We start from the raw sequence: 25,372 nt of genomic DNA, 5'->3' as shown, positions 1-25,372 counted from the left end.
TTTTGACTCTATATTTGCATGCACTCTCTTGAACTTAGAAATTTGTTAGCGCTTACTTTTATTATTATTGGGGATTATCTACATAATTTGATATGAGTATTGGATTTCAAGAGCTTAGCCGATAAAACCCAAAATCTTTACAAAACTGGGTTCATATGCTGTGTTATCCATCATCAATCTCCCAACAAGGCTCACAGCTTAGGTAAAATTAAAACAATATACATAATGTATATATAACCATAACCATCCTTTAATGCAGATCAAACTTATCTTCCTACGAGGTCCTAACATTGAAAAACTTTTTAAAAGCTCTAAAAGCTGTTCAGTAGCATAAAGGGTGTTTTTACTTGTAGAAACTTATCAAGATTCATATCAGAAATAGGAAGGAAATATTTCGCAAACATTTCTAAGTTTTCATTATAAAAAATTTTTGTATCCTGATAATCCCTCTAAGAATTAGAAATCATACTCAAATAAATATTTTTTTTGGCAGGCAATAGAAAGTGTTTTTATGAGAGCATGATCGTTTCCAAATATTCACATGCTCATAGTGAGCTTTTAATGTTGCCATGGACTATTTTCTCTTCTCTTCAATTGAGAATATTTTCACAATATGCCATGGACTATTTTCTCTTCTCTTCAATAGAGAATATTTGTTAAGGCCGATCCGATGAGATTCTTATATCCTACCCCTATTTCTGAAAACATTTTAGCTTCTTTTATCTCTGGGATACTATTCTCAATATAATTGTATTCATTCCATTACTTTTGTTGTGTTTTTGTACTATCGCCATGTATACATTGCCATTTCAAAGCCTTCACCCCATCCAACAGCGAAAGATTTGTTCGATAATTGAAGAGAAGCCAATGGTTTTCCTCAATGAACTTAGAACTGGCTGAGCAAAAGACAGAAGCCTTGCTCATAAGTACTAGAAAAGTGAAGGAAAGTACATATACTACATATCTCTCACCATAAGGGAGTCTAAGACTCTTTTACAGCCACAACTAAAGTATTTGGGAATAATTATAGACCCAAGGCATACATTTAAAGATCACCTAGAATACAGTGCAGGTAAAGCGGATAAAATCCTCAACGCCTTATCAAGAATGATTGCAACTATAGGCTGCATGCGTTCCAGCCGGCACTCGCAAATGTAATAAGATTGTGTTATATGCGGATCCAATATTGATCCAGGCGCTAGGCTTTAAATCATATGCCAGCCAAATAAGCACAATACACAAGTTGCCGGCAACAATATCAATATCAGCAGTGACGCTGCTGAAGTAATAGCCAGTCTAGTGAATGCCCATTGACATCCAGGATGATGAATACGAGCGGGTATACAAGTTATCAGAGCGGTCTATAGAAGCCAAAAGAGAAGAAAGAATCAAAAGCTTAACAATATGACAGCAGCGATGGCAATCCTCACTACCTACAGACTCATACCGGACATCCATTCCTGGATCGGCAGACTACATGGAGACCTGGATTTCCACATAACTCAAATACTACGGGGACATGGGTGATTTCGAAGTTAGAACTGTACAGATTCCAACACGACATTAGTCCGAATTGTTGTGTTCAGAGTGCTTTGAGGTTCTGAGCATGTATCTTTTATATTGCCCTCCCTTTTGAAGTACAAAGGAAGAACTTAAAACTGCACTCGGTGTGACTCATATGTCAGTCCACTGAGAACTGGAAAGCTATAATGACAAAACTGAGACATACAAGTACATACGCAGAATGGGCGTCCGTCAGTCCGTGCCATAAAGGAGACTTTAAAGTTTTATTACTCCCACGAAGTAATACTTAATAAGGTGGTTCCGTGGGAGAGTCTGAAGTTGGGAGTAAATTAGGTTTAGCGGAATGAAGTTTCGCACTCCAGCTTTTGATGCTTCCCCATACTTAAAAAAAAACGGAAAACCCCAAACAACAGCAAATTTAATCCTCTAAACCTAAGTGCCGATGATTACTAATACCCACAACTCACCGTAGCTCCCTTTACTTGCCTCTTAAAGCTACAATTTCATTCATAACCGAAATAATAAAAGAAAATACGTAACTGTTGTTTAAAAATAGTAATAAAACCCCACAAGCAAGGCTGTTGATAGAATTTCTACGATGAATCAGCGAGTAATTTCCACAAAATGTATAATCTGGACTTTCCACACTTATGTGCATGTATGTACTGTGTATATGTTTATTCATAAAAATGCCACAGAGGTGTTTAAAATTAGCGCAATTGACAAAATGCTCAGCGGCTCAGCTGCCGAGCTCGCACAATCGCCGTCAACGCGCTTACACCGCACAACTGGTCGTGCCGCGTCACGCGTGCCCGTGCCCATACACATGTTCCGTTGGAAGTGGTCATCATAACCGTTTTGCGGTTTCATTCATACTTATTCATACAACTGTATGCCCATTTGTCACGCTTCCTCCCTGCCACCGCAAGCGCACGCCAGCCATTGTGTCGGCTGACTGCATGGCTTGTGCATGAGTCGCTCACTTACGAAGCTTGCGCGACATTGTTGCGCACATTTAAAAGCGTGTCTTCCGTCTGCCATGGCTTTCGCCAAAACCTGCGCTGACTCATCGACAACGCCAAGCTTTTCGCGGCGCTTGAATGAAGCGCAGCGTGCGGCCGAACGCGCGTCATCTTCACGCCGGCAAGCCACCGGCACCGCGTCCGCGAGCCAATCAACCAAATGCTCTAATGCGACGCCGTTTGATCAAGGCAATTGACAATGATGCTGGAGAAATTACTGGAGGCCGGGCGTAACAATGATAGGGAATAAAATTCAAAAGCAGAATCTTTGGACATGAGTCACTGGCGCTGCACGCGCTGCTGGTCGGTGTCGTTTTAATAAGCCAAACACTCAAGTTTATGCACCTCGCACTCATCGACCGCTAAATATGCTTGCATTTTTCTTACTTATGATGTTATTATGTAAGCACACATAATCATACATACATATCGACGTATAGAAAGAAACTCTTGGAATTTCATGGGCGTTCATGACGGTGCAAATTGCGCGCATGGCGAATTTCTCACGATTCTCGCACTCTCACGTTGATTACTGTCGGCCACAGTTACAAAAAAAACAATAACTATTTTTACTGCACGAAGGTGTATACTTACATCCGGTAAGCGCGTCAGTGATTTTGTGATTTGTGGAATGTGAGTTTTTGAAGATGTGTTTGGAGGAATGATTCATTAAAAAGTGAGTAGGAGCTTTCTTTTAAGCTCTACAATGGATAGACTAAGAAAATAGAACGAATAAAAGCTCATTGTAGGCGTTCATGATATGAGAATTATTTTGGATAAAATATTTCATATATCATAAGTGTCATACAGATGTCGGGAGAGTCAAGTGCAAAATAGTAGATAGGAAATACACAAAATTCTTATTGGCACTCGATAGAAGAGGCAGTAGGAACATGATGGGAATACTAACTGGTCACTGTCTGGTGGCGACACACGCCGGCAGGATGGGGCTGACAGATCGAGAAGACTGCAGGAAATGTCTAGAGCAGGACATCAAGGCAACAATGGAGCATCTCCTGTGCACTTGTACCGCATTGACAATACTACGCTGTAAGCATCTGGGGTCAACACTGTAAGATGCACTGGAGGAGGCATCGATAATGAGGCCGCAGAGTCCATCTGGTATCGCAAAGGACCAAAACTGATATATGCGGGGCTTATTGGCCTACCAGCTTAACTTAAACTAACCTAACCTAAATTTCAAATAGAATCCACTATGGAATTAAAACATGTAACCATCTTTAAACAAATCAAAAAATAAGTAAATGTCGCTTATAGATCGACTTTGTATTTCAAAGTCATACGTTCTTCGTTAACACCTTACCACAGCAAGTAAATACCATACATAATAAGTAAGGAAGACCGTAGTTTGGTTCTAACCGAACATACAATACTCTCACAATTTGCACAGATCAAGGCCAGGAAAATAGTTTCAGATGTTGCAAATCTTTCTATTAAATACATATGTAAGGAAAAATTTAACATTGATTTTTCGACGCAATCATGAATGGATTACAATCCAATTTGGTTTCTTATTATTTCCTATCTTACTATCTTTCGATGACTGTCCGAGATATTTATATCTAAGGCAATCTAGTTAACTCTATGGAAAACATAAATCTGAGGAAAATGTAAACTGATAACTCAAATATAATCTAGAACATTTTTCCGATCAATTTTATGAAGATAATTCCCAAACAAGAATGACGATTATATATGTAATATAAGGAGCTGGGATAAAACACGAACAGATTTCATACATTTTTGGAATCAAGCTATCGTATATCTAGTATTAGTTTCTCAGATATCTTACATATTGGCCGATATAAAGCCACCCCCAAAATTTGAAATTGGTATAACGGGTGATTCATTTGATGTAATTTCTTCAGTAGCCTTTTTTTGTCAGACACCCGTGAGTCGTGTAAACCTTATTTTTGTTCAGTATTGTTTGACATTTTATCATGGTAAGACTTACGCCTAAGTAAGGTTTACGAGAATTCATGTTCTGTGTAGAATGTGTTTCACGCGCTTCGCTCAACTTAAGGTCAACATAATCGGCCTACTGAGTGTACTATACCCATATTGAGATCCAGCATTCAGTATTAGATAACATTTCACGGAATAGAAGCAAATGAAGCAGCCGTTGCCGAGAGTATACACGAAGACCGTGGAGAGTCGATTCGGTGCCGTTCGCAACAACTCGGACTGATTTATGGAACGGCTTGGCGCATTTTACCTCAAGATCTTAAATTGAAAGCGAACAAAATAAAGCTTGTGCAATAACTGAAGACGCTCGACCTTCCCAAGCGACATTTTTGGCTTCAAGAAGATGCGATGTTTTCGAGCCAAATTTTGTTCAGCGTTGAGGCCCATTTCTGGCTTATTGGGTATATGAACAATAAAAATTGCCGCTTTTGGAACGAAGAGCAATCTGAAGAGCTGTCATTTGGTGTGGTTTGTGGACCGATGGAATTATCGGTCCATATTTCTTCAAAAATGATGCTGGTGGGAACGTAACTGTCAAAGGCAACTGTTATCGCGCAATGATAATCGACTATTTGATGCCTGAATTTGAAGCTCGTGATCTCGATGACTTTTGGTTTCAACAAGAAGGCGCTACTTCCCACATATCACCTCAATCAATGGATTATTGGAGATATGTAAAATCAAAGCCTATGTGGACAATCCCGCTAAGGTTCAAGCCTTGGAGCGAAACAGCACGCATGCTATTCGCCAGTTAATAGTCCAAATGCTCGAACGAGTCATCGAAAATTGGACTCAACGGATGGAACATCTGAGACGTAGTTGCAGCCAACATTTGAAAGAGGTAATCTTTAAAAATTAAATGCCAAAGAATGTTCTTTCGTATGATAATAAACATTCCCCATAAAATTTGAAGTTTCTGTGCTGTTTTTTTAAAAAAGTAGGGAACCTCGAAATGGATCACGCTTTATAAGCCGAAAAAATTGGCATGCTCTAACCAGGTGTACGCTCTTATGAAAGGAGTGTCCGTAGATTACCAGCTGATATGTGAAAACCGGCGGCGACAAATTGATTGAAACTATGCATGCACTCATTGGCAGAGTATGCTGGATGAAAGCGGTTGTATCTTAAGTCTAACCTGCAATATTTATAATGCCATGAACTGAGCAAACTTTTATCTAATTAAATATTATATATACAGTGTTTGTGTTACAAGACTGATTAATCCTTTTGAACCCTGGTTTAATTTGGTCGGCTTCCTAGATATTTGCCACGTGGGCCATCGTGGGAAAGACTCAAATTAGCTAATCGATATCTATAATCTAAGTATTTGTCCGCTTTCGACCGCTCGAATGGAAGCTATCTTTATGTCGATTTATGTCTTTGATATGAGCTGATTTTCCACCAATGATAGGTATGTGTATTTATATAACTGATTCTGCTATTGTCGTAGTAATCGACCGACCCAACGAATTCAATATTTTTTCTAAAGATTATCAAATAATCCCCGTTAAGTTTGAATATTAGCTAATTGCTTCACTGCTATTTTCAGAGGCTCTAATTTATTTTTATATTTGCAAATACAATTTACACGTAATTTTCTGTCTGATCTGTTAAGTTTGATTAGCTAGAAAACTAAAAGCAATAGAAAAGTGTGAATATGAATGCTATTTTTATTGATTAAATAATTATTTAATTATTCAATTATTTGACTTAACAATAACTCTCTTTTACTTTTTTCAGATTATGTACAACGATACAATGTGCCCATGGAAAAATCCCCAACTTTAATTTTTATATTATAAGGCAAGGCACGTTTTTTATCTAAAAATAACAATAAATAGGGTGAAACCATCAAATACCATAAATTATTCCATATTGAGGAAATAAAAAATTTTGCATTAAACTCTAATCTTTCAGGTTTCAGTTAAAAAGAAGAAGAAACTTGAACTTCAGTTGCACCGAAGTTATAATACCCTACACAAAAACTACCGACAAGTAGCCTTACAACCACTTGATGACCATCGTTCAGTTGGTGTGAGGTTATAGTGATCCGATCTTAACAATTTCTACGGAAATTTAATTTTTGCCTTTCTTTAAGATGTCTCGTCAAATGAAAAAGTTGCTCATATAATTACTTGATGTCAATCATTCGGTGTATACGGGCTTTATGCTATAGTGACGACTTCAGCGGTTATTACAAACGAGCAATAATTAATGGTTGACATTCAAGTATCGATATTTTAAAGAACAAATTAAAAAATTTATATAGAAATAAATACGGACCACTCTAATAGGTATAATATATATCAAAAATATTTGTTTACATGTAAAATTACCCAGACCTGCTTTTCACTGAAATTATTGATATTCAATTTTATATTTAATATATGATCACCCTAATATTCATATACTATATATTTCGTGCATTACAAATAGTTTTGTAAATTTTGAAATTCTAACCATAGGAAATATAAAACTGTCACACCACAAGCGCATACATACAAACATTAACAAATACATGTAAAAGCCCAATTATATAATTGACATGCGATGGAATTCTATTACTACTCCAAATACTCGCGTAACCTTGAATATGAAGCACCGAGCATGAAAGCGTTGAATGACAATTATTGCATAAGCGAAACCGAACATATTTAACCGAAATTTTACCTAAATGTGTACCTATTTATACATATAGATACTGGTATATGATATGGTACAACAACTAATCAGACATAAGACGACTTGAAATTTATATAACAAAATTACAAAAACAAAAAAGTAAAAATACGTAAATAAAAATGAAGTAGAATTGTGTCAAAAGCTGAAGTGTAGGAAAACGATACACCGAAAATGGATAAAAAACAAGTAAGGAAGGGCTAAGTTCGGGAGTCAACGAACATTTTATACTCTCGCATGATAAAGTGATAATCGAGATTTCATTATCCGTCATTAACATATTTTTCAAATAACGTATTTGTGTAAAGTTTTATTCCGCTATCATCATTGGTTCCTAATGTACATACATATATATTATACAGAGAAGGCATCAGATGGCATTCAAAATAGCGTTATATTGGAAGAAGACGTGGTTGTGAACCAATTTCACCCATATTTCGTACATGTCATGAGGGTGTTAAGAAAATATTATATACCGAATTTCATTGAAATCGGTCTAGTAGTTCCTGAGATAGGGTTTTTGGTCCATAAGTGGGCGACGCCACGCCCATTTTCAATTTAAAAAAAAGCCTGGGTGCAGCTTCCTTATGCCATTTCGTTCCGTAAAATTTAGTGTTTCTGACGTTTTTTGTTAGTCGGTTAACGCACTTTTAGTGATTTTCAACATAACCTTTGTATGGGAGGTGGGCGTGGTTATTATCCGATTTTTTCCATTTTTGAACTGTATATGGAAATGCCTAAAGGAAACGACTCTATAGAGTTTGGTTGACATAGCTATAGCAGTTTCCGAGATATGTACAAAAAACTTAGTAGGGGGCGGGGCCACACCCACTTTTCCAAAAAAAAAATTACGTTCAAATATGCCCCTCCCTAATGCGATCCTTTGTGCCAAAATTCACTTTAATATCTTTATTTATGGCTTAGTTATGCCACATTATAGGATTTCGGTTTTCGCCATTTTTTGGGCATGACAGTGGGCCGATTTTGCCCATCTTCGAACTTCTTCTGGAGCCAAGAAATACGTGTACCAAGTGTCATCATGACATCTCAATTTTTTACTCAAGTTACAGCTTGCACAGACGGACGGACGGACAGATAGACATCCGGATTTCTACTCTACTCGTCACCCTGATCACTTTGGTATATATGTATAACCCTATATCTGACTCTTTTTTTTTAGGACTTACAAACAACCGTTATGTGAAAAAAACTACATATAATACTCTCCTTAGCAACTTTGTTGCGAGAGTATAAAAATTAACTAGAATTGGGTCAAAAGCTGAAGTGTAGGAAACAATAAACCCAAAATGGGTATAAAATAATTGTATAATTGCTTTCATGCTTGCGCAGTACTAAACAGATTCAACTGTTTGCTTTTACATACATATGTACATTTGTACTTGTTAATACTAGAGTTTATAATTAGAAATGTCATTAGTAAATTTCCTGGTTTAATGACGGCTTTGGATAGTGTTATCGAATTGAAAAGAAGAAACAGAATTTTTATCATCCGATAAACGGGACGAACCAATAATTTCGGTGTTCTATATAAATCCAATTCACGACAATCTCTAAAAACAATCAAGCTAATCAAAACTATGATTTATAAAATCTGTTGACTTTTCGGACATTTGCTATAACATTAAAAATGCAACCCTGTTTTGTATCACGCTTCGCTTTATGGGCTCTTGAAAAGTTTCAAGAAAATCCGAATTTTTCGAGCCAAATTTTGTTCAGCGATGAGATCCATTTCTGGCTCAATGGGTATGTAAACAAGAAAAATTTGCCGCTATTAGGACGATGAGCAACCTAAAGAAATTCAAGAGATCTAGTGTGGTTCGTGAAATAGTGGTATAATCGGTCCAGATTTCTTAAAAAATGATGCCAATAGAAACGTAACCATCAATGGCCACCGTTATCGCGCCATAATAACCGACTATTTGATGCCTGAAATTAAAGCTCGTGTTTGGCTACCACGATCGTGTGGTATCACACCGTGAGATTTTTTCCTGTGAGAATATGTAAACACTAAAGTCTATGTGGACAATCTTGCTTCGATTCAGGCCTTGGAACACAACACCACGCATGTCATTCGCCAGTTACCAGTCGAAAGTATCGAACGAGTCATCGAAAAGTGGACTTAAAAGATGGACCATCTGAGAAGTATCCGCAGCCCACATTTGAAAGAAATATATAAATCAAAAATAAATTCCAAAAAGTGTTCTTTCGATTAACAATAAACATTCCCCATTAAATTTGCAGTTTATGTCTGTGTTTGTTCTTTAAAAAAGTAGGGAACCTCGAAATGGATCGACTTTTATTTATTGTATCAAAATAATTTTATGAAAGATGGCTTAGCCAATAAACAATTCCTCATCAACGCATTTTTCATTCATTCTCACAGCATAAAAGATCCGTTTAACTGCTATGTAGCGGTATTGGCCATGCCGAGAGAAATTCCTTATTTCTATCCAAACAATTTGTTTATCAGAGTTTTACCATAATTTTTACAAAGTATTTGCCCTGTTTTGTAATCGTGAATGAAATATTTTGGGTTCTAATATATATTTAAATTAAAAATAAGCGAATGACCGATGCATTGGAATTTTCTAAACGAGCACGTTTATTCAATAAACTTAATGACATTTTTGAAATTCACGAAGTATAGTATTTAAGTCAGATTAAGTTGAAACACAGACAAAATTGTGAAGAAAAAACGATAACTTCGGTTGCAACGAGTATATAACACTCTTGACGAGAAACATTTCCGTACACAAATACCTTGGAAGCTATACTTATTCTCCAAAGTGTGGCTCTAATCGGCGTCTCCGGTGTGGATCATACCAAAAACAACACCTAATGCCATTTTACAGATAGCTACCGTGGACATTGACGAAAGCTGCATTGCTGCGAAGTGCGCTCTAAGTCTCAGTGAAGCTAGGTATAGGTATAGGAAGGTATAGGGACCTGAAATTTTCTGCGCCTTCAACTGCTTTCGTGAAAACTTGTAACACTGCGTTGCAGAAGGACGGAAGATTTTTTGTAAGGAGCGTCTTAGCTTTAGGCTGTCTTTAGTTTTTTTCAGACAGCAGTGGCTTCTATTAAGGTGGCTCCATACTGTTCGCTCAAAATTAGTCAAAGTGTGTTTGCCTTCCCTGGAAAGAGCATCAAGCTACATCATCTATGTACTCTTTTCGGTGCCTAGTCATAACTGCAAAGCCGATGAGCTAACCGGATGTGGCAGCCTTATCTCGCTCACATTGGAATGGGTCCGAATTGGATATCCATTTGTATCTATCAGTGGACCAATAGAACTGCATGTACTTAGCAGGCGCAGGTCGACGACAAGCAAGCTAAACAGCTTTTCGGTCGGTTGTTGATTAAATATGTATGCAGAACGGTGGGCCGGAAACTTCCAAGTACATTGTCTTGCCGAGCTCTTGCAAGACTGAAGTTGAAACAACTCGGCAGTTTTGCCTTCGGCGAAAAAGAAGATAGAGCCGAAGCTGATATTATCCGTCCAAACAAACTTGTGGAATTTTCAAAGCGTTTTATCTCCTTCTGACGGTCTTATTATCCGTTATAAAAGATTTTTAGCTGGCACAATGGACCAGTATTCTAAGCTATCCAAGTGAGATCTCAATTGCGATCAACCTCTTGACCCAACATCTCTCCAATCTATGATACAGTTTTGAAAACAAGATATGTGAAACCAACGATTCTGCATTACATAAACCAATCAACCAACTGGTTTTCTCGAAAACAATCTTTCCGGTTTTTGGATAACGGCAAATTGAACAAGCAACTCGCAAAACTTACAAACAGCTTATACTAGTTTCAACTATAATGGCAGGCAGTTATCCAATATAATAGCATAGTTATGAACCGATAGCATTCTTTGAGTATAAATAAACCCGAAAAATTTACCCAAATTTCGTATTGTCACCTACGAAATGGAAGAGTCATTGGAAAAAGATCATGTTGTGAGATCTTTCCGAATCTGAAAACTTTTCCAATACATCTGGTATTTCTTAATTGATATTGCGACTCACCTTCATAAATGGCTGCACATGATTGATGGGTCTGTTGGGCAGACCAGCGATCGGCTGATAACCGACTGTTTGCGTGCTGTCCTCATCGGAGCTCGAATCGGCGGCGGTAATGATGACCTTCACTGGCGATTTTAAAATCTTCTCAGATGCTGACGCCGCTGTTGTTGTTTTCAAAGTACTACGTGTTGTTGCAAGCATGTCGGTGTCTGCCAGAGCCGCTGATAAGCCCAATTGTTTACTGTTACTCGTAATATAATTATCATTATTTTTGTTTTCTTTGTTTTTGCTATTATTATTACTATTGTTTACGCTACACACTTCGTTGCTATCGCTGTTTTTGTTATTGCTGTTGTTGCTATTGTTGTGCGTTTTAATTAGTTTCGCAAATTCTTGTTCTATCGTCGAGATTGATGTCACTTTCGGCGCATTTTCCATACACGCTGCTCGGCCAGACTTTGGCGTTGTCACCGCAGTTGGTGTTTTTGTTTTTGTTGCTCTCGGTAATGTATTTGTTTTCATGTTTATCGCACGACGCCTGCTTAGTTCACTCTTAGAAGCTATAATATCGCGTATTATTGTTGAGCTAACCGACTCGTCGCGGACGGCTGATGATGACAGCAGCTTTGTTGTTTCGATTGTTGGTGTTGTTGTTAATGGCGTGAATGTTGTCGCTGCGCGTGAGTTCGTTTGTGATAATGCAATTTCTGGCTTTGTAATTAGCGTTTTTGGTGTTCCTGTTGCGGTTCCTGAGGTGTTTGTTGTTGCAGGCGTTGTTGTTGCTTTTGTATCTCTATCAGTGTCGGTTAAAGTTGCCGCCGCCGAAGTTGTTGCCAACTTCGCTGTGTGCACGGGTGTTGTTGTTATTGGTACTGTTGTTGTTGTTGCGCACTCCTCACCCGTTGATTTTGCTTTTTCGACTTGTTGTCCACCGGACTTTGATTTGCGCGAAACACAGCTTAACGACATGCGTCGACTACCGTAACTCTTGAAGAACCCGCTTGGACTTCGACTGTGACTTTGCTCGCTGCGTTCGTTTTTATTGTGTTTAGTGCCACTAATAGACGCTTTGCTGTTACCGTTATTGTCGCCGATTTGCAATGATGAGTTTTTACACCACAAACTGCTCACACGATTGCCCATGCCGAAGTGTCGTACCCACCAAGCGTCCTTGCGAGGAGAACCTTGGTGTAAATTCTTGACTTTTTTCCTTAAAAATTCTGCGTTTTCGATTTTTTTTTTCAAAAATTGTTATTGTTTTTTTAATTTTTGTAGTTTTTATTTTTTTAATTTTTTTTTAATAAATTAAATATTTTATAAAGTTTTCAAAATTAAAAAAAAAAATGTTTTTTATTTTCAAAACTTATTATTTTTTTTTTTTTTTATTTATTTATTTAAGTTTTTATTTTTTTTTTTTTAATTTTTAAACAAAGTTTATATCGTTTTTATTTTTTCAAAATTTTTTTTTTAATCTTTTATTTTAATATATATTTTTTTAATCAAATTCCATTTCCACGTCTCGCCTTACGGTTTTGGGTACTTTTTTGTTTTTCGTTCACACACGCTTCCGTTTTTGCGTCACATTTTATTTTTATTTTTTCTCTTTTAGACGTGAAACAAAACAAAAACACAAGCAAACGAACGTGAAATGACGTTTTTGCGCCTTAAAATATGCACCGAGTGAGGTCACCGTGTGGCGCAATTTGTTTAATTCTGCAATAAATTCAAAAGCGCGTCGATCAGCAGCCTCAAAATAGCGTCGAATTTTAAATATTTATTTGAAGAAAGATTTATTTCGAAAGTGCTAACTTTTACGTAAGTATATGTGTGTGCGTGTGTGTCGTTTGTGCTCGGGTTATTGCGTGTATAATTTGTGCGCTACTGGGGTGGCGTTAAGCTAATTGTCGAACCGGCGCGAATCTCAATTCAGCAAATACTGAAATGGGAATTCTTTCAAAACCGCGCCACAAGTCACAGCGCTTGTTCAGCGCGCAAAGCAAAGCGTTCAGCTCGGCGTTCGTGTGCTACGCAAACAAGCAGCGACGTAAGCACACACACACACACATACACAGACTACATAAGTATGCACGAACAAAGAACAAACAAAACAAAACAACAAAATCGCTAAAAGGCGACAGCCAGCAAAGAGCCAAACAATCGAGCAGCCAACCAAGCAAGCAACCAGCCAGCCAGCCGGGCAGTTAGCCCGCTAATGATACGACCAGCACTGCGCGCCACTCGACCGCGCGGCGCGCCCATCGCCAATCCAGTCGTTGTCCCACTAACGTTGTGGACTCACAAACACACTCATAAGTGATTATTTACGCATACCTTTGTTGTTATTGTTGTCGCTTCATAATCGATTTATGTATATTTGTTGTTGTAGTTTTTTTTTTTTAAATTTTTCAGTTTTGCGCTCACATGGCACCCGAAATTCTCTGAAATCGTCCAAAATCAACAACAACAACAGTGAAAACAATAACAACAACAACGCAAATTTCAAATCACAACAAAGTCAATTCTTCATGCGATATCTCTCTAACGCTTTAATAATGAAATTAATAATTCCAGCGCGTTCACGCATACGCCCGACGGCAACTAACGGCAGCCGCAGGCATACAAAGTGAAAAATTAGCAAAATAAATAAACGCACTGAGCAAAGAAAACAAAACAGCAATCATGGAAAATTTAATTTGTAAAAACCTGGTGGCTTTTGTTGTGTCTGCCATTGGCATGAAATTAACGCGGCAATTCTCGGAATTGAAGGCGGCTGATGCGAGCGGAGGTGGTGCCGGCGGGCGCTGTGCGTGCTTGGGCGCTGCACTTTGAGGTCAAAGCATGCAAAACGTCAACAACAAATAATAACTGTGGCACTATGCGCGACTATAAATAGTCCGACTGCTAATTGCGTTTAACGATTTACTTCCCTGCCTAGTTACTTAGGTATACTTCCAGGTATAAATGTACCTACAGTGTTGCGGAAAAGTTTGTGTGCAATTAGTTGCAATTTTCAAAAACTATTGTACTTTGTTTACTTCTGTAGAATTAGAAATTTCGTGGTTCCCCGCTTTTTTTAAAGAAAAAACGCAGAAACTTCAAATTTAATAGGAAATGTTTATTATCATTCGAAAGCATTTATTTTTGAAGATTATCTTTTTCAAATGTTGGACGCGTCAAAGTCTCAGATGATCCATCCGTTGAGTTCAATTTTCGATGACTCGTTCGAGCATTTCGACTGGTAACAAGCGAATGACAAGCGCGATGTTTTGTTTCAAGGCATGAATAGAAGCTGGATTGTCTGCATAGACTTTAGACTTTACATAACCCCACAAGAAAAAGTCTAACGGTGTTATATCACACGATCTTGGACCAATCAACCGGCCCAAAACGTGAAATTATCTGCTCTCCAAAGTATTCTCTCAATATATCCACTGATTGATGCGATGTGTGGGAAGTAGCGCCGTCTTTTTGAAATCAAATGTCGCTGAGATCACGACCTTCAATTTCAGGTATGAAATAGTTGGTTATATGGGCGCGATAATGAACCAATGGTTCCATCGGTCCGCAAATCACACCAAACCGTTGTTTTTTTATGTAATGGCAGCTCTTGAGTCTCTTCGGGTTGCTCTTCGTACCAAATGCGGCAATTTTGCTTGTTTACATACCCATTGAGCCAGAAATGGGACTCATCGCTGAACAATTATTGGTTTGAAAATCTTCTTGGAACTTTTCAAAAGCCCTTCGAGCACAGCGATGTCACTTGGGGGCGTCCAGCGGCTTCAGTTATTGCACAAGCTGTATTTTGTACGCTTTCAATTCAAAATCTCGACATAAAATGCGCCAAGTCCTTCCACACGTCAGTTGCTGCAAACGGGGCCGAATCGACTCTCCACGGTCTTCGTGTACACTCTCAGCTACGGCTGTTATATTTTCTTCAATGCGTGCTAGACGTGGTCTTTTCGATCGAGTATTAACCAATAATGAATGCTGAGTCTCAAGATGGGCGATGGTGTTGCGCATAGTAGGCTCAGTAGGCCGATTATTTTGACCATAAGTTGAGCGAAGCGCGCGAAACACATGCTTTACAGAACGTGAATTTTCGTAATAAAGTTGAACAATTTGTAAAAGCTGTTCAGGCGTAAGTCTTTCCAAAATGAAATGCCAAATAATAGTGAACAAAATAACATGACAGCTTGACACCACTCACACGTGTTCTGCCAAAAAAAGGCTATTGAAAGAAATACCTCTACTTGGATCATTCGTTCTTTTTCTACTTCTTCTTTATTGGCTTAGACACCACTTACGCGGTTATAGCCGAAGTTAGATGCAATAAATTCGTTTTTGTAAATACTCGTAAATATTTGTTTATGCTTTAGTTTTCAAAAAATCCTTTAAAATATTATGCAACTATCTTTGATTATATTTTATAAAACAGTTTTAAAGACTGTTTTTTCAAAGTTTTGTCGTATTGGAATCCAGTAAATTCCTGACTAACGAATTTTTAATAAGGCGCAGTCGAAGCTGTTCTAGTGCTTTAGAACATGATTAAACATAAACCACACCATGGGCAAATACTTCATTTTGGTCTTGAGCTTCTCCATCTGATAATTCTCCTCGGGAAACAAAAAAGTCTTTCGAATGCTGACTTTGCTTATTTTCCCTTAAAAGCTTTTTCAAATTTACTCTGCACTTATTTCGCAAAAAAGGATTTCGCGACTGTTTATCAGAGGCTTTTCATTGTTACTCTTTACTCTGTCGTTTGTCCGGTTATGGGAGGGTCTGATTACACTCTAACGTAATATGTTCGTAAAAATTGCTTCCTGAATTTTTGTTCGGTTAAGAGGGGAGTCCGCTTGTTGGAGGGGTCTGCTGGCAGGGGTTCACCGTATACCGAATGTACATACGTGAATATTGAGTATATTCTCCAGAAATTTGATGTTGATCCGACAAATAGTTTCAGAAGTATGAGCGTATTTGTAAGAATTTTTGTGTAGTGCAATCGGCTACCAAAATTCTAAACACGTTGTTCTCTATAAACTATCATCAGAGTAAGGTAAGAAAACTTTCTCCGAAACTGCTTGATGGACGACTTGATATTTTCACACCATCTTTTTAGATATATTTGTTAGGTAATAATCGAAGGAATGAGGTTTTTGATAATAATTTAAATTTTTTAGAAAGCACAGGTTTAAAAAAAACTCGATTTTTTTTATATTTCGATATTTTGCCCCTTTAAAAATAACACCAAAATTTTTAATCGATATCTCAAATAGTTTTTGAGTTATAGTCTTCTAAAGTTTAGCCGCTCAGTTCAGGCCGATTTCTATCAAATTCTTTAGCCCAAAAACGAACGAAATGTTGGGTAAAATCAATGTTTTTTCAAAAGCGCAGCCATTTGCATATCTAAAAATTTTTTTTTGATCGTAGGTGATTGTACGAAATATTTCTTTTAGTAAAATAATTTTTTTTTTCCAAACAAAAATTTTGTGATTTAGAACCCATCGTACTTTCACTTTTATTGGGCCCAAATGATATTTCAAAATGCTTTTGACTGAACCTTCAGTTGATATTGATTGCCTTCATGGACGTGGTTCATCGTCAACGCGTGTTCGACCCACTTTGAACAATTTGTACCACTCAACACACTTGCTCGCGACAACCAGTTATTACCGAAGGCCTTTGCCAGCATTCTGAACATTTCAGCACCAAAAATTTGATTCCACATACAAATTTTAATGAAACTTCTTTGTTGAATTATTTCACTCATCGAAAAAATCGTGGAATGCACTTTATGTACTTCAGAAATACAAACGTAAACTAAAGAATATTTATTATTTTGATGTGACATTTGACACTGACAGTCATGCGAACCTAAAAAAAAAATATAACGACTAATGGATTTACTCACAAAATTGAAATTAAAAAGTCTAACTGTATTTTGCCCACTGTAGTATATAATTGAAATTCAGAGAGAATCCTTTCCAGATAATAGTATGTCTGTGTGTTACAAATTAGTTGAATCGGGTCAATACTTCCTGTAGCACCTACATACTTATGTATATACCTAAAAAAGTATTTTCGAACTTCTGCGTGACTTTATACCGCATTCTATCATCAGTATATCGGCCAATATGTGAGTTATCTCAGTAAAATTGGGAGTGCACGGTGTAACAGTGCATCTTTGTGCTTAGAATGAATAAAAGCGCGCCCTAGATCCCATATAACTAACAAGCGTTATGTGCCTGAAGGTATTTTCCTAGCTTTAAGGGGCTATACCACTGTAACGCATAAAAAATTAGGCGAATTTCATGAATTATTTTAAGAGAAAGTACGCTATTGAATATTTTGAACTAAACGTAATAAGGTATATTTTCAGCTATATTTTAAGATATTTTTTCACAAGAATGTTAAAAAATAACGGAGTTATGGGCTGTGTTCGGAGGTGCAAAAAAAAGTGTCCCAACTGCTGACATGATTCAGGCCTAATGAGTAGCTGAAACAAAAAAATTCAAAAATTTCCAATACAATGACCTACCTTCTTTGAAAATAATCAAAAATTCACAAAATAGCATAATTTTGAAAAAAAAATCGTTTTTTTAGGTAAAAATTTTTTAATGCCAAATTGACCAATTTCAACCAATCACAAAGATCGTAAATGAATTCAACAATACTCAGTTTTAATTTGAAGTCGATCGGTTATTTTGCCGCTTCGAGAAAAACGCGTTTAAGGGGGTATTCTGCTCTACGATTTTGAAAAAATCGATTTTTTGCATATTTTGAAAGTTTAGACTTTCAAAAATATGACCTTGAAAGGATTTTTCAAAATTCAACTTATTTTCGGAAATACAACCGATTTTGTGACGTGGCGTCCGTGTTCACTAGAATTGTCTCCTAAACTTTAAACGCGTTTTTCTCGAAACTACTTTTTTGAGGTGGTTGACATGATATCTCAAGTTCTACTGAACCGATTCCTTTGAAATTTGGTATATATATTTTTTATACAATGCTCTATCGTGTCTGCCTTGGATTTCCAAAAATTTTGATTTGAAGTATTTTTAAAAAAATCGAAAAGGTCGAAAAAATCGGGTAAAAAAAAATTTTTTTTCAAGTCGACGCCATTTTGTTTTTTTTTTTTTTTTTTTTTTTTTTTTGAAAATGGTCGACCCGATAACGACATCCTTACTAATGAGAATCTTCTTGGTTTTTGTGGTTTAGATCTCTACAAGAGTTGAAATCACGTCAACCAAGTCGCACCATGCTTTTTGAAGCCCTAACTCCACGGGCCCGTATCTCGACGAATTTTGGTTTTTTTTTCTTGCAATTTTTTTTTTATATTACTAAAATGTCAATAAAAAACATATAAAAAATGGATAGTAAAAATGTTTTTCATTTTTGTTTTTATCTTAGTTTAAAAAATGCCTAAAATTCATGCGTCTAGACCAGAATACCCCCTTAAAGTTTCACTCATATATGTGACCCCGCACATAGAAACCCGGCTAGTGTGTCAAAATGTCGATTATCGGTTTTCAAGAGCGTTCGCTCTTTAAAACGCTGTCATCCAAAAACTATTCAAGATATGACCTTGCCGATTTTACAGGATATTTTTGAAAATTTAGACTATCGAAAAAGCAGATAAAAAAAAATACATATGTAGGTATAAATGCAATCTCTTTGAATAAATAAAATTTTTTAAAAATTGTTTTTTTTCATTATTGTTAAAAATACTTTATTGGCAAAGTTTTGCAAAAATATTTTAGCTGTCATTTTTGAGTTTGATATTTAGTTTTTTACCAACTTCAAATCTTTTTTTTATTTCTTACTATTTTAATCTGTAAGGGTCAACCCTCTTTAAAAAATATTTATGCCGCATACTTCAAGCGTAAAATAACAAAAATTTCGTTTTACTACACAATTTCGTTGCAGTCGATCAATTTGACCGCCTACCGCGCCTAAAGAAGTTTAACATCAAAAGTAATTTCTATGAATAATTTAACTCTTTTTTGTTCAACAACTTTACGCTAACACTTTGTGGGTTTACTCTTTCTCTTAAGAAATGCTCGCCACCAAAACCACAAAATTAGCACCTCAATTGTGCTACTACGCGGCAGACTACCGTACTCAAAGAAATACTATTTCTTTTTTCTTCAAAAGCAAAATGCTAACAAGTCAAAGAATTCACATGCGCAAGAATTCTCACACACATACACACATATATGACATACTTAACCCCACACACATTCACTCCCATTTCACTTGCCTGCCATTAGCCAGCCGCATACGCCCTGTAGCCCTTACGGCGCCCGAGTTGGGTGTGTCGTGGCATTCTGTGCGTGCGGTCGACACCAATGAAATTATCATTAGTAATGCCAATGTAATGATTAAATCCGTCTAACATCAACATTAGCGCCTGAGGTGAACTTCATTATCGCCGTCTTGTTGTACGAAGGTGTCGACGAAGCGCTGCGAGCTTTCGTTAAACACGTGTATGTGTGTGTTTGTGAAGATGTGTGTGCTCAAACCTGATCAGTTAAATCGTGAATTATGGTTTAATGGCTTGATTATCGTGTATTTTTACATTTATTTACAGGTGTTGGCACACATACACACACTCACGCGAGCACGCCAGTTATTCATTGTGTTGTTTTTTTTCAATATTTCTTTTGTTTGTTTTTCGCTGGGCTTGTTCGTTTGCCTATTTTATTTGTGACTTTTCGCTATTGCTTATTATTTACGCTTTTTCTCTTCATTCCACTACTATTCTTGTTGTCATTCCTATTCTATTTGTATTCTAATGCGCATTGTTATTATTGTTTGGGTGTGTTTATGTGTCTATGTGTGTGTGCGTGCTACTTTGCATGTGCTTGGCAGTCGGTCGCATTAATTAAGCCTTTTAGTTATTAAAAGGCTTAATTAATGCCTTTTAGTTATTATAATGTATGCGAAGTCATGACCTTTAATGAGTCGTTGCAGCGGTTGTTTGTCATTGTTGTTATAGTTGTTGTTGTATTTAATTTAATATTTCATAATGACATGATTAAGTAGTGGTATAACAAATTAAAATATTTAATAACTTGCGCTATTGCTAACTTAAACATAAATTTAAATAGGAATGCCAATTAATCGAACGATTAATCGAATAGGTCAAAAAATAATCGAAAAGTTTCATCAAAAAGATCTCGCTAAGAAAATTGGGTGAACAAAAATAACGACTCTAATTACCCAATGTACACTGTATAAGCTGCTTGAAGAACTAAGCAAACTGGAATAGAAATTAAACTCCTAAGCAGATCTGACATGAGTTCAAGGCGCTTTGTCGACACGTAGAATATAATTACTGGAGGTATTTTTCTGGCTTCATAATATTCCAAGTAACATAATATTCTCCCTTGAGATCAGCCAAAGAAGTTAACTTAACCTACTCCATCTTCAATCCTAGGCATTTGTAATCAAAACATATATTTGGTTTGCCCAAAACCAGTTTTGTTATTCGGTATTGAAATACAAGGAATTCTAGTGGCTTAATACTTACATTTGAAGCATAAGAAACTTATTTTTTTGGAAAGCTTAAAATTAAAAGTCGAAACTGTTAGATGGAATATTTATATATTCGTTTAGGGGAGTACTTAGAAATACTTTTCAGAAGAAGTTCATATTCAATATTTTTCCAAATACTCTCACGCTTTATTTAGGAGAGAAGTTATCAAATCACAGTAAAAAAGGCCCAGTAGAATCAATAACGGCTTATGGAGTGGGCGCTGAAATCTAATGATCGGAGCAGGATCTCAGGTGACTCTGCTAGGTACCAGAATACAGCAGTATCTGCCAGCTGGAAGTTTTTGTGGTCAGGAAAGCGGCTTAGATAGCTAACAACGTAGGAAGCATAACATAAAATGATATAAAAAATATCAATATGTACGTCGATAGCCAAGCGGCAATTAAGGCAACAATATCACATCGTTTAACGTCAGAGAATATTCTTAGAAGCAAGGAGGCAATAGATATAGTAGCTGCGTTCCAGGCCACAAAGGCATTCCCTGACACGGAAAAGCTGCCAAACTCATCAACCAACTACCAAACCATTACAGGAAATACGTAAGGCGCTAAAAGTTATACGTAATTTCCGAAAGGACTGACAGACGGATTAGAGTGAGATAGGACATGCAGAATCACCAAGAAAAACACGCATACTTTTTGCTAACACGGTCTCGAAAGAACTGCAGAACTATTCACAAATCACATCCAAGCTGGATGGCTGTTAGTAACGACGGATGATAGAGACCCTAGAACAGCTTCTATGCTTCAGTCAGTGCTGATCTAGAACTCGTCTCACATATTTAGGAGCTTCGCAGTTTAAGGGGTCAGTAGGGTAATCTGGGCTGTTTTTTGACATTTTTTTTTCAAAGAAATTTTTATTCTACAATAGAACATTTTTTTCACATATCATGAGGTATATTGTGGAGTATATAAATAAATTTTTTCGGAATTTTTTGATGACATTTGTCGGAGAAATAGCTGGGTGAATGAGATGCGTTTTTTCACTGGCGGACACGATTTCTCATGTTTGGATCGTCTGAAACACAAAAACCCAATTTATTCTTAAAAAGTATGTGAATAGTTATCATCCCTACTAGAATCAAGAAAAATGTTGATAAATAAAAAAGTAATTGACGTTTTTTTTAGTTTTTTTCCATGTTTTTACATAATTTTTGACATAACATTGTCAATAAATTATAAAAAAAATTATGAATCTAGTAGGGACGATAGCTAGGCGCTTTGTGAACATTCAAAAAAAAAAGCAAATCAGTTGAGCAGTTCGACCGGAATCATGTCCGCCAGTTTAAAAAAGTGTGTTTTGAGAAAAACGCGTTTGAAGTTTGAGGTGTGCACTACGAGCGCTCCGAACGTCGAGCGGTATTATTATTACTTTGGGCCTTTTTCGAAACCTTCGAATGGTAAAGTGGGTTTCTATATTAATTCTAAGGGTATAAGGGAACAGAAAATGCAAAAAAAAAACAAAATTTTTTTAAAAGATTACCTACTGACCCCTTAAGGGATTAGACGAAGTATCAATTATTTTATATTGAGTCTCTGAAGTCCTTTCAAGTCTTGCTTAAACTTCGCAAAAAGCATTGACATTCTGTATAACGAATACTTCAGCTCAAATTAAACTGAAAATCCATCTGGTATTACTATTGACCAGTCGGTCTATGTGTGGCAGCCAGCCAGTTTATAATTATAATTATAAATTCGTTTAAGCAAAGAAGCTTAATGAATTTCATAATTTCAAACCTAATGAAGTGATATGTAATATATAAAAAGCTTTAGTTTAGAAGATCAAAGTAATGCAAACACTTTAAATGGAATGAAGAATTGGGTAAAGTAAAATCTTGTCGGTATATTTTTTATTTTTATCGAGATTGAAGTATCAAAACCGAAAATAGAATATTGTTCTAAATAATGAATTCTTAAGTTTAAGTTTTTTATGTACACCTTATTTAGTTCACATTCATTTAGTCTCAGGACTCCCGAACTTTTTTCTTGATACGACGTTACTCTTTATATAGACAAAATATTAGGTAGAAATTTTTATATATTTTCAGTGAAACTCCTTTTGGAGCGTAGGGTCAAAATATTCTATGAATATGATACCACAATTCTTACATTAGGCCAAAGTCATAAAATCGTTAAATCTTATTTTTTTATATCTTTTGTTTTTTATGAGAGTTCCAAATGTATTTTTTAACATATTTTCTAAGAATCTTTTCCCAAACTGTTATTAAAAAACAATAATTAAGATAAAAATTAAATTAAAACAATTAATTAAATTAAAAAATATAAATTTAATAAATTATTAAAAATAATTACTTACATTGCCATAACTGCGTATTGTGGATGGGCTTAAACTGAAGAGCCGATTAATATGATGTGTTGGAGAACAGCCCGAGCTTGTGGAAGGTGATATTGATGAGGCGATCTCGGCGAAAATCGGTGAATGATCTGCGAAGAATAATATTTTTTCAAATTCAAAATAAAACAACAAAAAAGTTAGCTTCGACTGCACCGAAGATATAATATCCTTGACTGTTGCATTTTTTATAGCATAAAAGTGCATATAAAGGTCTTTAAACTGACTTTTAACAGTTAGTTTGGATAAGAGCTATGAGGGAACCGATCTGAATAGTATTATAGAAATTCCTAGGATAATAACAATGCCAAATTTCGTGACAATACCTTGACAAATAAAAGAGTTTCACCTGAAAGAACTTGAGTTTGATCGGTTTTTATGGCACTAATATGCTATAGTGCTGGGATTTTTACAATTTTTCGAAGATTATAGCGATACCTTGGAAAATAATCCATGACAAATTTCTTGAAGATCCTCTCAAATGAAAAAGATTTTCCACAGAAGCACTTTATTCCGATCGTATAATGGTCCGATATCGATGGTTTCGACAAATGAGTAGCCAGCCTCCTGGTGATCTGGTGAGAAAAGGACGTAAGCAAAATTTCAGACCGATATCTCAAAAATTGAGAAACTTGTACATGTATATACGGACAGACTGACATCGACTCAGCTCCATGCGCTGATAATTTGTTTATGTGTATACTTTGCAGGTTCTACTACCTATAGGGATTCTCCTGTCGCCGCTAATATTTTGTGATCTAATTTCGAACTGAAATTAATCAAAAAGGAACTCAACAGTCGGCAACTCTGTTATGAAAATGCATTAAAAGACTTAAGCACCTTTGTTACAAGTTTACATTTTGCTTCTAGAAATAAGGACTAAGATCTCTTCCCTCTATATTTCATGTATATGTAACCCAATCATAAAAAAATGTTTTTTTTGTTTTAACTCACCGCTCATGTCCATCGAAGGCGACAGTTCTTTGGCGAAACTGAATAAATCGCTGCCACAGCTACCAATACTGCCAGTACTATTACCGTTATTATTGCGCACATCCGCCGAATTCAAGGTGATACTCGGCTTACGCAAGTGGAGAAATTTATTTGCGCCGCCCGTCGGTGTGGCGGTGGCCGTCTGTATCGACAGGCCACCATTGCTGCCATTGTAATACAGCGACGAGCCGGAAGACAGTTGCGAAGATGGTGAGACGCTGCTGCACACAACATTCGGCAGCTTATGCGACTCCAGTGGCGAAGCGGATTTCGGGAACGCATTCGCTGATGCGTGGTGTTGGTGTGCGGTCGATGTTGGCGTCGGCGTCTGATGGCGCTTCAGTATTGGCGCTGGCGGCAGCTGCGAAGGCGAATGTTTATAATATGTTGAAGGCGCGCCATACGAGTCACCCTGTTGTTTGGGTATTTGCAAGCGCAGCGTCTGACGTGCGGCTAGTCTACGTGCAGGCGCATACTTGTGCGCCGCTGTTGGTGTGTTGCTATTCGTTGCGTTGGTGTTCGCAGCTGTGGCGGAAGTGTGGTGATGGTGAGTCGGTTGAGTGCTGTTGAATGTGTTGGTTTGCTCGTGTGGTGTGTAACTCATGGTGTGATGATTGTTGTTGTTGTTGCTGCTGTGGCTTGTGTTGTGAAAATGTGGATTGTAATGGTAGCTACTGTTGTTGTTGTTGTTTAGATTGTGGTGGTGAGTTGGCGGCGCTGCTGGCGCTGCCGGTGTGACCAGATGTGAGGTCTGCATCTTTGTACGTCAGGCGTGTGGAGAATTTCTGAGTGAGAGCGTTGTTTGTCTGCTTTTTTGTTCGCTCAAATTGCGCGCTGCTGAGAGCGCCTGTTGCTTGTGTAAAGAGCGCCGCGCTCAGCGTTGATTTTATGAATGAATTTTTGACACTTTTATTTTTTCACTATTTCTACGCGCACAAACACACGCGCGTGCTTCATATAACTGTAATTGTTTGTTTGAAATTTATTTGGAAAATAGAATCTATTTTGTTGCTAATACTTTACTTTTGCTGTTTGAAAGAAAAACAAAAATTATTTATTTTGCTTTCTCGCCATATTTTGTGTGTCCGCTCTCTACAACGCGCGCTGCATCGCGTTCGCAGCGCCAACAATTTTAATAGCCGATGATTGCGAAATTAATTACAACCGATTCCTTTTTTTCATTTATTTATGCGGCGTTGTTACATTAGCAGCGC

At 36.9% G+C, this 25,372-nt stretch overlaps 1 protein-coding gene across 6 annotated transcripts in view; it reads right to left on the bottom strand.

The window, feature by feature from the left end:
• The window catches only part of LOC126762565 (NAD(+) hydrolase sarm1), a 146,207-nt gene extending 121,062 nt beyond the window's left edge, over positions 1-25,145 (bottom strand). For 2 of the 6 annotated variants that reach the window (XM_050479406.1, XM_050479407.1), the window contains exon 1: positions 11,264-12,430. In XM_050479406.1, coding sequence (XP_050335363.1) covers positions 11,264-12,403 — 1,140 coding nt within the window. In that variant the 5' untranslated portion in view covers positions 12,404-12,430. Of the gene's footprint in view, positions 1-11,263; positions 12,434-23,129; positions 23,258-24,119 lie in introns of those variants that run through there. The other 4 variants (XM_050479409.1, XM_050479408.1, XM_050479405.1 and 1 more) reach the window with 4 other exon arrangements.
• Between the last annotated feature and the right edge of the window lie 227 nt (positions 25,146-25,372).

Source organism: Bactrocera neohumeralis, chromosome 6, assembly GCF_024586455.1.
Source record: "Bactrocera neohumeralis isolate Rockhampton chromosome 6, APGP_CSIRO_Bneo_wtdbg2-racon-allhic-juicebox.fasta_v2, whole genome shotgun sequence".
Classification (NCBI taxonomy): Eukaryota; Metazoa; Arthropoda; class Insecta; order Diptera; family Tephritidae; genus Bactrocera; species Bactrocera neohumeralis.
The sequence above is the reverse complement of the archived record's forward strand: the minus strand, read 5'-3'. Positions and strand labels throughout refer to the sequence as shown.